The 14,789-nt window shown below is 43.6% G+C and overlaps 1 protein-coding gene across 1 annotated transcript in view; it reads right to left on the reverse strand.

Annotated features, from left to right (window-relative positions):
- The window catches only part of atg2a (autophagy related 2A), a 124,050-nt gene extending 118,015 nt beyond the window's left edge, over positions 1-6,035 (reverse strand). Inside the window, exon 1 of the mRNA XM_051923210.1 lies at positions 5,585-6,035. Within this exon, the coding sequence (XP_051779170.1) occupies positions 5,585-5,755 (171 nt within the window). The 5' untranslated portion in view covers positions 5,756-6,035. The remainder of the gene's footprint in view (positions 1-5,584) is intronic.
- Between the last annotated feature and the right edge of the window lie 8,754 nt (positions 6,036-14,789).

Here is a 14,789-nt window from a genome sequence, read left to right on the forward strand (position 1 = left end):
TCTCAGAAAAGGAATGGAACTCATCTACATATATACAATCCAGTCCTATATGTGCAAAGTATTCCACAATTAAAATAAGAAGTTTTCATTGATCACATTTATGTCATTTTAAATTGCTCAAAATATACCCAGGGAAAGACCCAACCCACAAGCACTGTAATCTAGCTTCAGCTTCACTAGGCGATTATGTTTTGGGGATGAACTATATCAGTCTACTCCACTGGATGTCCACAGTGGCTGCAGGTTTTTGGTTTAACCAAACTTCTTCATTTATTTACAACTAAAGCAATATGATTTTTGGCCTTAGTTTTAGTTGACTCACTTGTTATAATTCAAAACCTTAATTACCTATATTAGGTTTAACAGCTGCATTAGGATTTTAGTTGTTGTCCATTTTCTTAATCAGTCATAAGTTAACAATGAAAAAATAACAAAGGAACCAGCATCTCTCCAACTAATGTGCTTACATTTAAACTTGTGTAAATAAATCATGAAGTATCTGTGTTAATATTATGTTTTAAAATAAATGAGAGAGAAGGGGAAGGAACAAGACATACAAATCTGTTCAGGACCACAAAATTAAAACAAAACAGAGTGCCATTATGAAAAATGTTGCACATTATCTTTCTGACATACTAACCGTGAGTACTTTCAGCCAACAAATCATTCAGCAGAAGTCAAGAAATGCTACTGGGACTCCTTTATTCCAACAGCAATACGCCTGTATAATTCCTGTGACCGCCAATCTGATTTTTTTTTTTTAATTTTCTTTCCTTTTAGTCATTTTGGTGTGTGTTCAGACAATGGTGTGACTGTATGTACTGTATATATGTGTGTGTATATATATACAGTGCATCTGGAAAGTATTCACAGCGCATCACTTTTTCCACATTTTGTTATGTTACAGCCTTATTCCAAAATGGATTAAATTCATTTTTTTCCTCAGAATTCTACACACAACACCCCATAATGACAACGTGAAAAAAGTTTGAGGTTTTTGCAAATTTTTTAAAAATAAAAAAACTGAGAAAGCACATGTACATAAGTATTCACAGCCTTTGCTCAATACTTTGTCGATGCACCTTTGGCAGCAATTACAGCCTCAAGTCTTTTTGAATATGATGCCACAAGCTTGGCACACCTATCCTTGGCCAGTTTTGCCCATTCCTCTTTGCAGCACCTCTCAAGCTCCATCATGTTGGATGGGAAGCATCAGTGCACAGACATTTTAAGATCTCTCCAGAGATGTTCAATCGGATTCAAGTCTGGGCTCTGGCTGGGCCACTCAAGGACATTCACGGAGTTGTCCTGAAGCCACTCCTTTGATATCTTGGCTGTGTGCTTAGGGTCGTTGTCCTGCTGAAAGATGAACCGTCGCCCTAGTCTGAGGTCAAGAGCGCTCTGGAGCAGGTTTTCATCCAGGATGTCTCTGTACATTGCTGCAGTCATCTTTCCCTTTATCCTGACTAGTCTCCCAGTCCCTGCCACTGAAAAACATCCCCACAGCATGATGCTGCCACCACCATGCTTCACTGTAGGGATGGTATTGGCCTGGTGATGAGCGGTGCCTGGTTTCCTCCAAACGTGACGTCTGGCATTCACACCAAAGAGTTCAATCTTTGTCTCATCGGACCAAAGAATTTTCTTTCTCATGGTCTGAGAGTCCTTCAGGTGCCTTTTGGCAAACTCCAGGTGGGCTGTCATGTGCCTTTTACTAAGGAGTGGCTTCCATCTGGCCACTCTACCATACAGGCCTGATTGGTGGATTGCTGCAGAGATGGTTGTCCTTCTGGAAGGTTCCCCTCTCTCCACAGAGGACCTCTGGAGCTCTGACAGAGTGACCATCGGGTTCTTGGTCATCTCCCTGACTAAGGCCCTTCTCCCCCAATCGCTCAGTTTAGATGGCCGGCCAGCTCTAGGAAGGGTCCTGGTGGTTTTGAACTTCTTCCACTTACGGATGATGGAGGTCACTGTGCTCATTGGGACCTTCAAAGCAGCAGAAATGTTTCTGTAATCTTCCCCAGATTTGTGCCTCGAGACAATCCTGTCTCGGAGGTCTACAGACAATTCCTTTGACTTCATGCTTGGTTTGTGCTCTGACATGAACTGTCAACTGTGGGACCTTATATAGACAGGTGTGTGCCTTTCCAAATCATGTCCAGTCAACTGAATTTACCACAGGTGGACTCCAATTAAGCTGCAGAAACATCGATCAGGGGAAACAGGATGCACCTGAGCTCAATTTTGAGCTTCATGGCAAAGGCTGTGAATACTTATGTACATGTGCTTTCTCAATTTTTTTATTTTTAATAAATTTGCAAAAACCTCAAGTAAACTTTTTTCATGGTGTCATTATGGGGTGTTGTGTGTAGAATTCTGAGGGAAAAAAAAAGAATTTAATCTATTTTGGAATAAGGCTGTAACATAACAAAATGTGGAAAAAGTGATGCGCTGTGAATACTTTCCGGATGCACTGTATATATATATATATATATTATATATATTATATACAGTACTGTGCAAACGTTTTAGGCAAGTGTGGAAAAATGTTGTAAACAAAGAATGCTTTCAAAAACGGAAGTGTTAATCATTTATTTTCATCAATCAACAAAATGCAGTGAATGAACAAAAGAGAAATCTAAATCAAATCAATATTTGGTGTGACCACCCTTTGCCTTCAAAACAGCATCCATTCTTCTAGGTACAGTTGCACACAGTTTCTGAAGGAACTCGGCTGGTAGGTTGTTCCAAACATCTTGGAGAACTAACCACAGATCTTCTGTGGATGTAGGCTTCCTCACATCCTTCTGTCTCTTCATGTAATCCCAGACACACTCGATGATGTTGAGATCAGGGCTCTGTGGGGGCCATACCATCACTTCCAGGACTTCTTGTTCTTCTTTACACTGAAGATAGTTCTTAATGACTTTGGCTGTGTTTGGGGTTGTTGTCCTGCTGCAGAATAAATTTGGGGCCAATCAAATGCCTCCCTGATGGTATTGCATGATGGATAAGTATCTGCCTGTATTTCTCAGCATTGAGAACACCATTAATCCTGACCAAATCTCCAACTCCATTTGCAGAAATGCAGCCCCAAACGTTCAAGGAACCTCCACCATGCTTCACTGTTGCCTGCAGACACTCATGATTGTACCGCTCTCCAGCCCTTTGACGAACAAACTGCCTTCTGCTACAGCCAAATATTTCAAATTTTGACTCATCAGTCCAGAGCACCTGCTGCCATTTTTCTGCACCCCAGTTCCTATGTTTTCGTGCATACTTGAGTCACTTGGCCTTGTTTCCACGTCGGAGGTATGGCTTTTTGGCTGCAACTCTTCCATGAAGACCACTTCTGGCCAGACTTTTCCGGACAGTAGATGGGTGTACCTGGGTCCCACTGGTTTCTGCCAGTTCTGAGCTGATGGCACTGCTGGACATCTTCCGATTTCGAAGAGTAATAAGCTTGATGTGTCTTTCATCTGCTGCACTAAGGTTCCTTGGCCGACCACTGCGTCTACGATCCTCAACGTTGCCCGTTTCTTTGTGCTTCTTCAAAAGAGCTTGAACAGCACATCTTGAAACCCCAGTCAGCTTTGAAATCTTTCTCTGGGAGAGACCTTGCTGATGCAGTATAACTACCTTGTGTCTTGTTGCTGTGTTCAATCTTGCCATGACATGAATCTGTCTTCCACAGCCTCACCTTGGTAGCAGAGTTTGGCTGTTCCTCACCCAGTTTTAAGCCTCCTACACAGCTGTTTCTGTTTCAGTTAATGGCTGTGTTTCAACTTACGTGTGACATTGATGATCATTAGCACCTGTTTGCTATAACTGGTTGATCAAACACCTGACTATAATCCTACAAAATCCCTGACTTTGTGCAAGTGAACCTATAAGAATTGATGCTGGTTTGAAGGCAAAAGGTAGTAACACCAAATATTGATTTGATTTAGATTTTTCTTTTGTTCGCTCACTTTGCATTTTGTGAATTGATAACAATAAACAATCATTATTTATATTTCTGAAAGCATTCTTTGTTTACAGCATTTTTTCACACCTGCCTAAAACTTTTGCACAGTACTGTATGTGTGTGTGTGTGTATATATATATATATATATATATATATATATATATATATATATTTAAAGAGATTCTGTAAAACGCTAAATTTTCCCCTAGGGGCAAATAATAAAGTTCTATCTACATATGAATAATGTTCTCTAAAAACAAAAAATCTGCTGTGTGATAAAGATTAGTATTGGAAGATTGAAAGCACTACCAAGCCTTATAATTAAATTATCGTCAAAATTAAATTAAATGAAACTAAAATACACTACTAGCACACTGATGTATCCTAGCTGGAGGAATCCCAACCCACCCTCTCTAACCCAGTAGGTAAGTAACATTTTATTTTACCTCATTATATAGAAAATCAAATTCTCTCTTTGGGAACATGTCCACAACTTTTTTAAAACATGGTAAATACTCATTAATATAATTTTAGAATAAGGATGCTGGGCCTATGAGTAACGCTCTGATTTTATTAATGGTTTTATCATTACACAAACAAGATAAGATTTTTTGCCCATTTTGCCTGTGCCTCTTTTCCTTTATCTTTTAGGTGGTGGTTGAAACTTGTCTTGCTTTTTTTTTTTTTTTTTCTTTTGTATTATTGTATTTAATTCAAACTAAATGGATGTATCTGGTATGTTATTATTACGTTTGATTAGCAGACTACTGCTGTAATATTCAGGATTTTGAACATCATACATTAGTATGAAAAAAGCCAACTCCCTGACTGTGATATACTATACAAGTCACAGTTAAGGACATCCTAAGTGTAAACAGAAACAGATGTACAGATTTAGGAACTCTTTTATTGCTTAGAACAATAAGCATTTTGAATTATGCTACCTGTAGTGGCCCAGCAAAATTCTGAATTACTCTTCAGTGTACGGTTAAAAGTAATTATTCTTTTATGTATTGATCTTGAGTGTGTGTGCTTATGATAACACTGGCTGTCAACTGTTGTGTCTTGATACATATTATCTCTCTGGGATAATAAAGTCTACCTAATCAAAATGATCTTGACAGCCAAAGATAAACGGGCAAAAAAGTGTGAACTGTTTGGGAAACGTCAGCCAAAGAAGGAGTAGGATGTTGACTTAAGAACACCTGAGGACTTCACAAAGATGGACAAAATCTACAGAGCAATGACTCGCTACTTGATCTTATATTTATAAACTCAAGACTCGCTTTTTTGTTATAATTTATGCGAAGTGTTCTGTCATGGTAGTCACGACTGTCGCTATATGACCAAATCGACATGATAAAGGTCGAATACATAAATCATCGTAACCTTGAGCCAGCCTACTTCTCGTTGTAATGTTCTAATACAACACACATAAGGGTAGAGGACGTGATGTTACTCAAACCGGGCACCCCGTAGATTATGTAACAATGGGGATACGCGCGTCCCCTATGCTCTGTGCATCCAGAACTCGGAAGTAGTATCCACATTACTTGCCTCTTAACTACATTCTTGTCACTGGCAAGAACAGTGACGATTAAGATATCAATGACTTACCCACACATCGAGGTGAATATCTCGTATGACCCCACTGCCGTTGTACAAGTCCAGACTGAGTTGATCAAGGCTGAGTCGCTCCTGCAGGAAATGACCGAGGTAGTGTTGTAGCAAGTAGCGACATGCCCGTTTCTTGATAGAGCCGGACCAAGGAAAGAGCCAACGGGACATGGGGACGGGTGACAAGGGGACAGAGTGGGGGACGGGAACCTCAGAAGGTGGTCGTACCACAACGTATTCGTTCCAGCTTCCTCGACCTGCATAACAGGGTTAGTCAGATAGAGCAAAAGCAATTTTTTTTTTCTTGTTCCTTTTGCCGTCTCGTCTTCTCCTTCCTTTCTCTTTTTTAACTGTACGTTTTGAAAGGTCCGACAATTTGCTGTCGCTGTGTGTTTATTGTTTTCATCCACACTAACAGACGCCCCTGCGTCTTTACGTCACAAGTCAGGCGGTATGCGACGGAAATGACGGAGCAGGAGATCCGCTGATAGGCGGGATGTTCTTCATAACCCCATCCGCTTTTAGTTCTGGGGCAAGGGTTGTGTTTGAGGAAGCGGATCATTGGAACTGTAGGCAGTTTTTGGTTTATGAATTGCTTACCGAGGCACATTGTATTGGATTTAAGCAACGTTGTTGTTGTTTTTTTGTATACTTTACCTACCAAGACACACTGTAGAGAAAATTACATTTTGAAGCCCTAATTATAACCAACTCTCACCCTAGGTTTGGCTACTGGATAAATGTGATAACTATCACTGCAGCTGAATGTTTTCTTATACATCAAATGTAGCCTTTATAAATCTGCAATTTTTGCCACGCATTTAGTGCCTCGTATTGTGTAATTTTCGGTTCCTCTTAGGATAGTCAGAAACGTCCAACAGTCCGCATTTTAAGCGAACGTGAATAGTGATAACCATCTAGAAGAAATCTATAGGTAGTAATGTGATGCGTGTAATTGAGCAAGATATAACCAAAGATTCTTTTATTGTGTATATTTCGCCTCCTTTTGGTTAAATCTTTTTTTTAGAGTTGAAGAAACACACTGGTAAAGACATAGTATACTGTTAATGTTTTGATAACATCTTCAGTTCAGAAGAACGCTATTTTAGAACACCTCCGTTTTTCATTTTGTATGGAAATGCACGTAGTTTAATGTCTTAATGTTTCACAGGCATAGAAAAAAATATGCCAAGGAATCGTTAAGTTTGTTAAAATTTTTGATTCATCAAAGTAGCCACTTTTTGCTGATATAACAGGCATAGCCACACATGGCATTCCTTCTATAAGGGAAATCAAACACTGGTCAGAAAGCTCTTCCAAAAACTGTTTGAGAGGTTCCCACAAGTATGCTGTACTTGTAAGTTGCTTTCCTCCTGTCCCAGTTCAACTGGAGACTGTGCTGGCCAGTCCTTGTTCTTTTCTTTGTATTTTTTAACGTAGCTCTGACATAGCCTGGAAGTATTTTTTAGGTCATATTCTTGCTGAAGAATGAACTGCTGTGCAAAAATTGCCGACCTACTGGCCGCAGACCAGAAGATATTGCATGGTGCTGCAAAATGCTGTGGTAACCATTTTGATTCAGAATGCCAGTCACTCTGTGCAAGTCAACAACTCTGTCTCCAGCAAAAGAACCCCAGACCATCACACTTCCTCCTCCATGTTTGATAGTTGGTGTCACACACTGAGGAACCATCCTTTCACCAACACAATGGGGTACAAACACCCTGTGTAATCAACTGAAGATTTCAAATTTTGACTCATTGTTCCACAAGACTTTCTTCCAGTCTGCAGTAGTCCACAGGCTCTATTTTGTCCTTTAAGGAATGGCTTTATTACTGCCACTCGCCCTGTCAAATCCACAGCACAAAGTCTCCTCTTCAAAGCAGAAACTGAGACTTGCTTTATTCGACCATTGTGAAGCTGTTCTTGAAGCTGTTGTGCTGTAAGGTGCCTATTACCTAAGCTGGTGACCCTCAGAAACTTGTCTTCTGATTGGGTTGTCACTTTGGGTCTGCCAGATCTCTTCTTATCAGAGTTTCTTCCAGTTTCTAATTGCCTTTGGATTGTGTAAGATGCCATATTCACTGACATTTTGATTTTTTTGCAATGCTCTGTCTCATTTCATTTGTTAATTGCTGTTTTTTTGTCATTATCACTGTAATATTGTCCAAGTAGTACTTCAGAGGGTGTATTAACACAGTCTGTTCCAACTCTGCTTTAAGAGGGGAGTTTTGAAGTAATCAACAGAAGCTGGGACACCTGTGCAAATTGTTTGTATCAACTTCCAAGGCTTGATTTACTTTAATTGCTGCAGAACACCTGTAGGTTGTAATCTATTATTTGTTCCCTGAAGAAGGCTCTTTTGTAATATTCAGAAATTTCCTTTTTTTCTAACCTAAACTTTAAACTTAAACCTCTGGCAGTTTACTGATTGTCTTTTCACCATTTTAGGTCATTCATTGCATTTCAACTGATTACATTTGAAGAAAAACTGGAAACACTGAGGCGTTCTAAATCTTTTAACTGGTAGTGTAATTAACTAAATTATTATACTCTCTAAATGTTACATACATAAGGTGGGATTCTCCAGAAGGATACCATCATTTATATCTTTTGTACATACTGATTTTTTGAATTATATAAATACATTTGTAGTTTTGCAATCTCGACAAAACAAAAAGTTAAATAAGATTATCACTTAAGGCTTTTCAGCTTCATTAATTTAAATATTTTCAAGAGGCTCCTGAAGGCACGAGTGAGTGTGGAGCCTACCTGCACCATCACACTATACCTGTCTGCACAATAAGTTTGACTAGGATAAAACCTCCAAATAGGACCTAAGAAGTATTTATTAAGTATCCTATTCTTAGTGTCCCAGCTAGGAGTAGGAGTTAACGCTTGAGAATGAATAACAACACAATTTTACAGTAACCTGAGCCAAAAACTGGCACTCATGATGATGTTTTGTAGCTTCCTTAGACATCATGATGACACTTTGTAGATTTGTGATACTAACCTCTCTGTGGGAATGGCCACTTTATTGTGATGGAGAGGTTTGTGTGACTCAGGGAGTTGTGTTGACAAACTGGAGTCTGGGCCCTAAATTAGAGGGAGAAGCACAGACATCCAGGAGAGGCTCAGAATGGAGCCACTGACCCTCCACATCAAAAGAAGCCAATTCAGGTGTTTTGGGCATCTGATATGGATGCCTCCTGGACACCTCTCTGTGGAGGTTTTATGGGTATGACCAACTGGGAGGAGACACTGGGACCACCAGGAGGATTTTATCTCACAGGTGGCCGAGGAACGCCTTGGGATCCTACAGTATGAGTTGACAAGTGTGACTAGGGAAAGGGACGTATGGGCCTCAAAGCTAAGACTGCCCTAGCGATCCAGTCTTGGAGAAGCGGTGGAAAATAAGATATGAGAAATTATACTAATATGAAGGCTTCACCATAAAGGTGATAATATTAGTAGTAGGAGAAGAGGAAGGAGGAGGAGAATATAATATGGTAGGATATGGTGCTAAACTGCATGTACAAATTGTTGGCACTTTGAGATGGAAAAACTGAGACACAGAAACACAGTAAATGACAGTTAATCTTGATAACAGACTTGTTTACCGTATATACTCACGTATAAGTTGGGTCTTGAAACCCAAAAAATCGATCATAACATCAGACTCTGACTTATACGCCCATTTAAAAATGCACCACTTAATTTTTTTTTACATCTCCTTGCCTCCTCCAATCTCACACGTTTCTCTGACACATCAAATTTTGTTGCTGCAGTGCCGTTACCAATTTCTTTTGCCACTTCAACGACTTTTAATTTAAAACCAGCTTCATATTTTCTTCTGATCGAACGCTCCATTGTAGATAACTTGCCTCCACTTAGCTAGCGATACCTTTTTGGTAATTGATTTTTCAAGTTTGTCCTGTTTCACTACTACACAGGCGGAGCCGCAGGGAATGGCTAGTTTATTATAAACATGATTTTTATAGTGAAGTAGCTGCCCTCCTTTAGTATTCAGTGTCATTTGCAAATGTGTCCGTGCTGTTCATCACCAATCATCAGTATGTGCATACAATTATGGGAGCAAACTCCACAGGAAAAGGTGAATTAAAAAGAAGATGGTAAAGGAAAGTTAACATTTAGAGATATGGAAAAAAAAAATATGAATTTCTGAAATTTGTTAGCATGTAAATATACTAGCACATATTTCTGAATGCAAAATAAGAGAAGAAAAAGACAAATTAAAAAACGAGATCATTTAGAAGTAAGACTGAATCATGTATTTGTGAAGCTGGTTGAAAAGAAACCCGCAGCTAACTGGGTACCCCAGTGCTGATCTTGTAAACCCCTGGCTAGAGGACCATAGAATTTCTGAACGCTACGTGGAACAAGTGTGTGGAGCTTTGTACTGTACAGTATATGAAAAGAAAAAAATCACTATCGAACTGGTGTAATCCAATCCATGGCCACTTCATCCAGAACTACTGTGACGACTGGACACAAGGCAGGAAGTAACTCTATAGTTTACAAAGCCAACACTGCCAACAGACACAATACCAGCATCAGTGGCAGGACAGGCTCCATGTTGCTATCCTTACAACAGGAGCGACTTGTCAGTGGCCTCCTTCTTCTCAGTCATCTGCTGCCATGGTCAGTCTTCACTCTTGACCCTAGCAGAGTCCTGCACTTTATGATTCCCTGGATCACAACATCCATGGATGTTACCCTCTGCCACTCAATAGTCAAAAGGTTCATTAAACCCTTCTGGAGTTAAGGTGGAACAGCAGAAAACTGCAGTCGGGCTTGCTGTCTGTGTGCCACAAAAGTGTCAAGCAGCAGCGGCCCTAACACGATGTACTAAAAGACTGCAACACAACTGTTGTAAGCTTTCACAGTCATCATTTTAAAAATTTTCCCATTATTACCTTTTGTTATTTCAGCAAGGAAGGTTGACGATTTACCCCTCCTTTAACCGCCACCTTACCGTGGTGGAGGGGTTTGCGTGTCCCAATGATCCTAGGAGCTCTGTTGTCCGGGGCTTTATGCCCCTGGTAGGACCACCCAAGGCAAACTGGTCCTAGGTGAGGGATGAGACAAAGAGCGGTTAAACAAACCTCCTATGATGGAAAACAATTTTGGACGGCGTTTTCCCTTGCCCGGACGCGGGTCACCGGGGCCTCCCTCTGGAGCCAGGCCTGGAGGTGGGGCTCGATGGCGAGCGCCTGGTGGCCGGGCCTGCACCCATGGGGCTCGGTCGGGCACAGCCCGAAGAGGCAACGTGGGTCCCCCTTCCCATGGGCTCACCACCTATGGGAGGGGCAAGGAGGTCGGGTGCAGTGTGAGTTGGGTGGTGGCCGAAGGTGGGGACCTTGGCGGTCCGATCCTCGGCTACAGAAGCTGGCTCTTGGGACGTGGAATGTCACCTCTCTGAAGGGGAAGGAGCCTGAGCTTTTGCGTGAGGTTGAGAGGTTCCGGCTAGATATAGTCGGACTCACCTCGACGCACAGCTTGGACTCTGGAACCAATCTCCTTGAGAGGGGCTGGACTCTGTACCACTCTGGAGTTGCCCCCGGTGAGAGGCGCCGAGCGGGTGTGGGTATACTTATTGCCCCCCGACTTGGAGCCTGTACATTGGGGTTTACCCCGGTGGACGAAAGGGTAGCCTCCCTTCGCCTTCGGGTGGGGGGACGGGTCCTAACTCTTGTTTGTGCGTATGCACCGAACAGCAGTTCAGAGTGCCTGGAGGGGGTGCTAGAGGGCATACCTTCTGGGGACTCCCTCGTTCTGCTGGGAGACTTCAATGCTCACGTGGGCAATGACAGTGAGACCTGGAAGGGCGTGATTGGGAGGAATGGCCCCCCCGATCTGAACCCGAGTGGTGTTTTGTTATTGGACTTCTGTGCTCGTCAAGGATTGTTCATAACGAACACCATGTTCAAGCATAGGGGTGTTCATATGTGCACTTGGCACCAGGACACCCTAGGCCTCAGTTCGATGATCGACTTTGTGGTTGTGTCGTCGGACTTGCGGCCACATGTCTTGGACACTCGGGTGAAGAGAGGGGCGGAGCTGTCAACTGATCACCACCTGGTGGTGAGTTGGCTTCGATGGTGGGGGAGGATGCCGGTCAGGCGTGGTAGGCCCAAACGTGTTGTGAGGGTCTGCTGGGAACGTCTGACAGAGCCCCCTGTCAGAAGTAGCTTCAACTCCCACCTCCGGCAGAACTTCGACCACATCCCGAGGGAGGTGGAGGACATTGAGTCCGAATGGGCCATGTTCTGTGCCTCTATTATTGAGGCAGCTGACCGAAGCTGTGGCCATAAGGTGGTCGGTACCTGTCGTGGCGGCAATCCCCGAACCCGTTGGTGGACACCGGCGGTGAAGGATGCCGTCAAGCTGAAGAAGGAGTCCTACAGGACCCTTTTGTCCTGTGGGACCCTGGAGACAGCTGATAGGTACCGGCAGGCCAAGCGGAATGCGGCTTTGGTGGTTGCTTAGGCAAAAACTCTGGCGTGGGAGGAGTTTGGGGAGGCCATGGAGAACGACTTTCGGACGGCTTCGAGGAGATTCTGGTCCACCATCCGGCGTCTCAGGAAGGGGAAGCAGTGCAGTGTCAACACTGTATATGGTGGGGATGGTGTGCTGCTGACCTCGACTCGGGACGTTGTGGGTCGGTGGGGGGAGTACTTCAAAGACCTCCTCAATCCCAGTAACATGCCTTCCAATGAGGAAGCAGAGCCTGGGGACTCAGAGGTGGGCTCCCCCATCTCTGGGACTGAGGTCACCGAGGTGGTCAAAAAACTCCTTGGTGGCAGGGCCCCGGGGGTGGATGAGATATGCCCGGAGTTCCTCAAGGCTCTGGATGTTGTAGGACTGTCTTGGTTGACACACCTCTGCAACATCGCATGGACATCAGGGACAGTGCCTCTGGATTGGCAGACCGGGGTGGTGGTCCCCCTCTTTAAGAAGGGGGATCGGAGGGTGTGTTCCAACTACAGAGGGATCACACTCCTCAGCCTCCCTGGAAAAGTCTATTCAGGGGTCCTGGAGAGGAGGGTCCGTCGGATAGTCGAGCCTCGGATTCAGGAGGAACAGTGTGGTTTTCGTCCTGGTTGCGGAATAGTGGACCAGCTCTACACCCTTAGCAGGGTCCTGGAGGGTGCATGGGAGTTTGCCCAACCAGTCTACATGTGTTTTGTGGACTTGGAAAAGGCATTCGACCGTGTCCCTCGGAGAATCCTGTGGGGGTACTCCGAGAGTATGGGGTACCGGCCCCCCTGATAAGGGCTGTTCGGTCTCTGTACGATCAGTGCCAGAGCTTGGTCCGCGTTTCCAGTGAGAGTTGGACTCCGCCAGGGCTGCCCTTTGTCACCGATTCTGTTCTTAACTTTTATGGACAGAATTTCTAGGCGCAGCCAGGGCGTTGAGGGGGTCCGGTTTGGTGGGCTCAGGATTGGGTCACTGCTTTTTGCAGATGATGTTGTCCTGTTTGCTTCATCAGGCCGTGATCTTCAGCTCTCTCTGGATCGGTTCGCAGCTGAGTGTGAAGCGGCTGGGATGAGAATCAGCACCTCCAAATCCGAGACCATGGTCCTCAGCCGGAAAAGGGTGGAGTGCCCTCTCAGGGTTGGTAGCGAGATCCTGCCCCAAGTGGAGGAGTTCAAGTATCTTGGGGTCTTGTTCACGAGTGAGGGAAGAATGGAGCGTGAGATCGACAGGCGGACCGGTGCGGCATCCGCAGTAATGCGGGCGTTGCATCGGTCTGTCGTGGTGAAAAAGGAGCTGAGCTGCAAGGCGAAGCTCTCAATTTACCAGTCGATCTATGTTCCTACCCTCACCTATGGTCATGAACTATGGGTAATGACCGAAAGAACGAGATCGCGAATACAAGCGGCTGAAATGAGTTTCCTCCGCAGGGTGTCTGGGCTTTCCCTTAAAGATAGGGTGAGAAGCTCAGTCATCCGGGAGGGGCTCAGAGTAGAGCCGCTGCTCCTCCGCATCGAGAGGAGTCAGATGAGGTGGCTCGGGCATCTGATCAGGATGCCTCCTGGTGAGGTGTTCCGGGCACGTCCAACCGGGAGGAGGCCCCGGGGAAGACCAAGGACACGCTGGAGGGACTATGTCTCTCGACTGGCCTGGGAACGCCTTGGGATTCTCCCAGAAGAGCTAGAGGTAGTGGCCGGGGAGAGGGAAGTCTGGGCATCTCTGCTCAAGCTGCTGCCCCCGCAACCCAACCTCGGATAAGCGGGAGACAATGGATGGATGGAGGTTGACCATTTAGTACAAGTGTTTGTTGATTAGTAAATGGAAAAGCACATTAGTCCGTGAGCATGGAATGCATGGAAAATGCAGTCAAATTTGACCAATTAACTTTTCAAATTTCCATAAAGCCAAATTTTGGTGAAATCCTGTAAACCTCAAATGAAAGGGGTAGAGTGAGGCTGCACTGGATATCTGAGGTTGTGTACTCCCCACAGCACCTAAAACCACTCACTTAAAATGACCGAGGGGCATACATTTTGAAAAAGCTCAAATTTACCTCAGCAAACTAAATTTTACATTCAAATAAAAATGAGCTGCTCACAAACATTCCCAGGGCATTGATCCTCTTCAAAATGAGAGCAACATCAAAAAGGTATTATTTTAACCAGGCTCAAAATTAAATGCAGCAGTGCGCTTGTAATAAACAAACCGGGTATTTGAGGAGTAGGATTGAAAACTCCAGTTAACCTCGTATACAAATGCTAACATACTTTCATTTTCTAGCCTACTTACTGTATAACTGTGTGTATGATTACCATATTTTATAAAGACTAGAATGCAATATTGTGTATATGGTTTATTTTGTTACAAGTTCCATATAATGATTTTTAAAACAAAGCTGATAACTCTGTTGCGCACACAGGATTTCAGGTTTGTAACATTTCAGTTACTCACTTGCGCCTGCACTGGTCCCCTGCCAAAAATAAAAAATAAATGCTAAAGGCGACATTTCTTTTCAATTTTTGTAGATCCATTCTAAACTATAAAATGACAGCATTGCGAAAATGCACCTATCGTCCCAGTAAAAATGACCTCTTCCCAGAAAAAGTGTTTTGAAAGCATATACACAAACAGATTAATAATAAAATAAGGTTAATATTGTTTAATTTTGATACTGGTGCTCCAGGAGTACCTAACCAGCGCAATG

Source organism: Erpetoichthys calabaricus, chromosome 1, assembly GCF_900747795.2.
Source record: "Erpetoichthys calabaricus chromosome 1, fErpCal1.3, whole genome shotgun sequence".
NCBI lineage: Eukaryota > Metazoa > Chordata > Cladistia > Polypteriformes > Polypteridae > Erpetoichthys > Erpetoichthys calabaricus.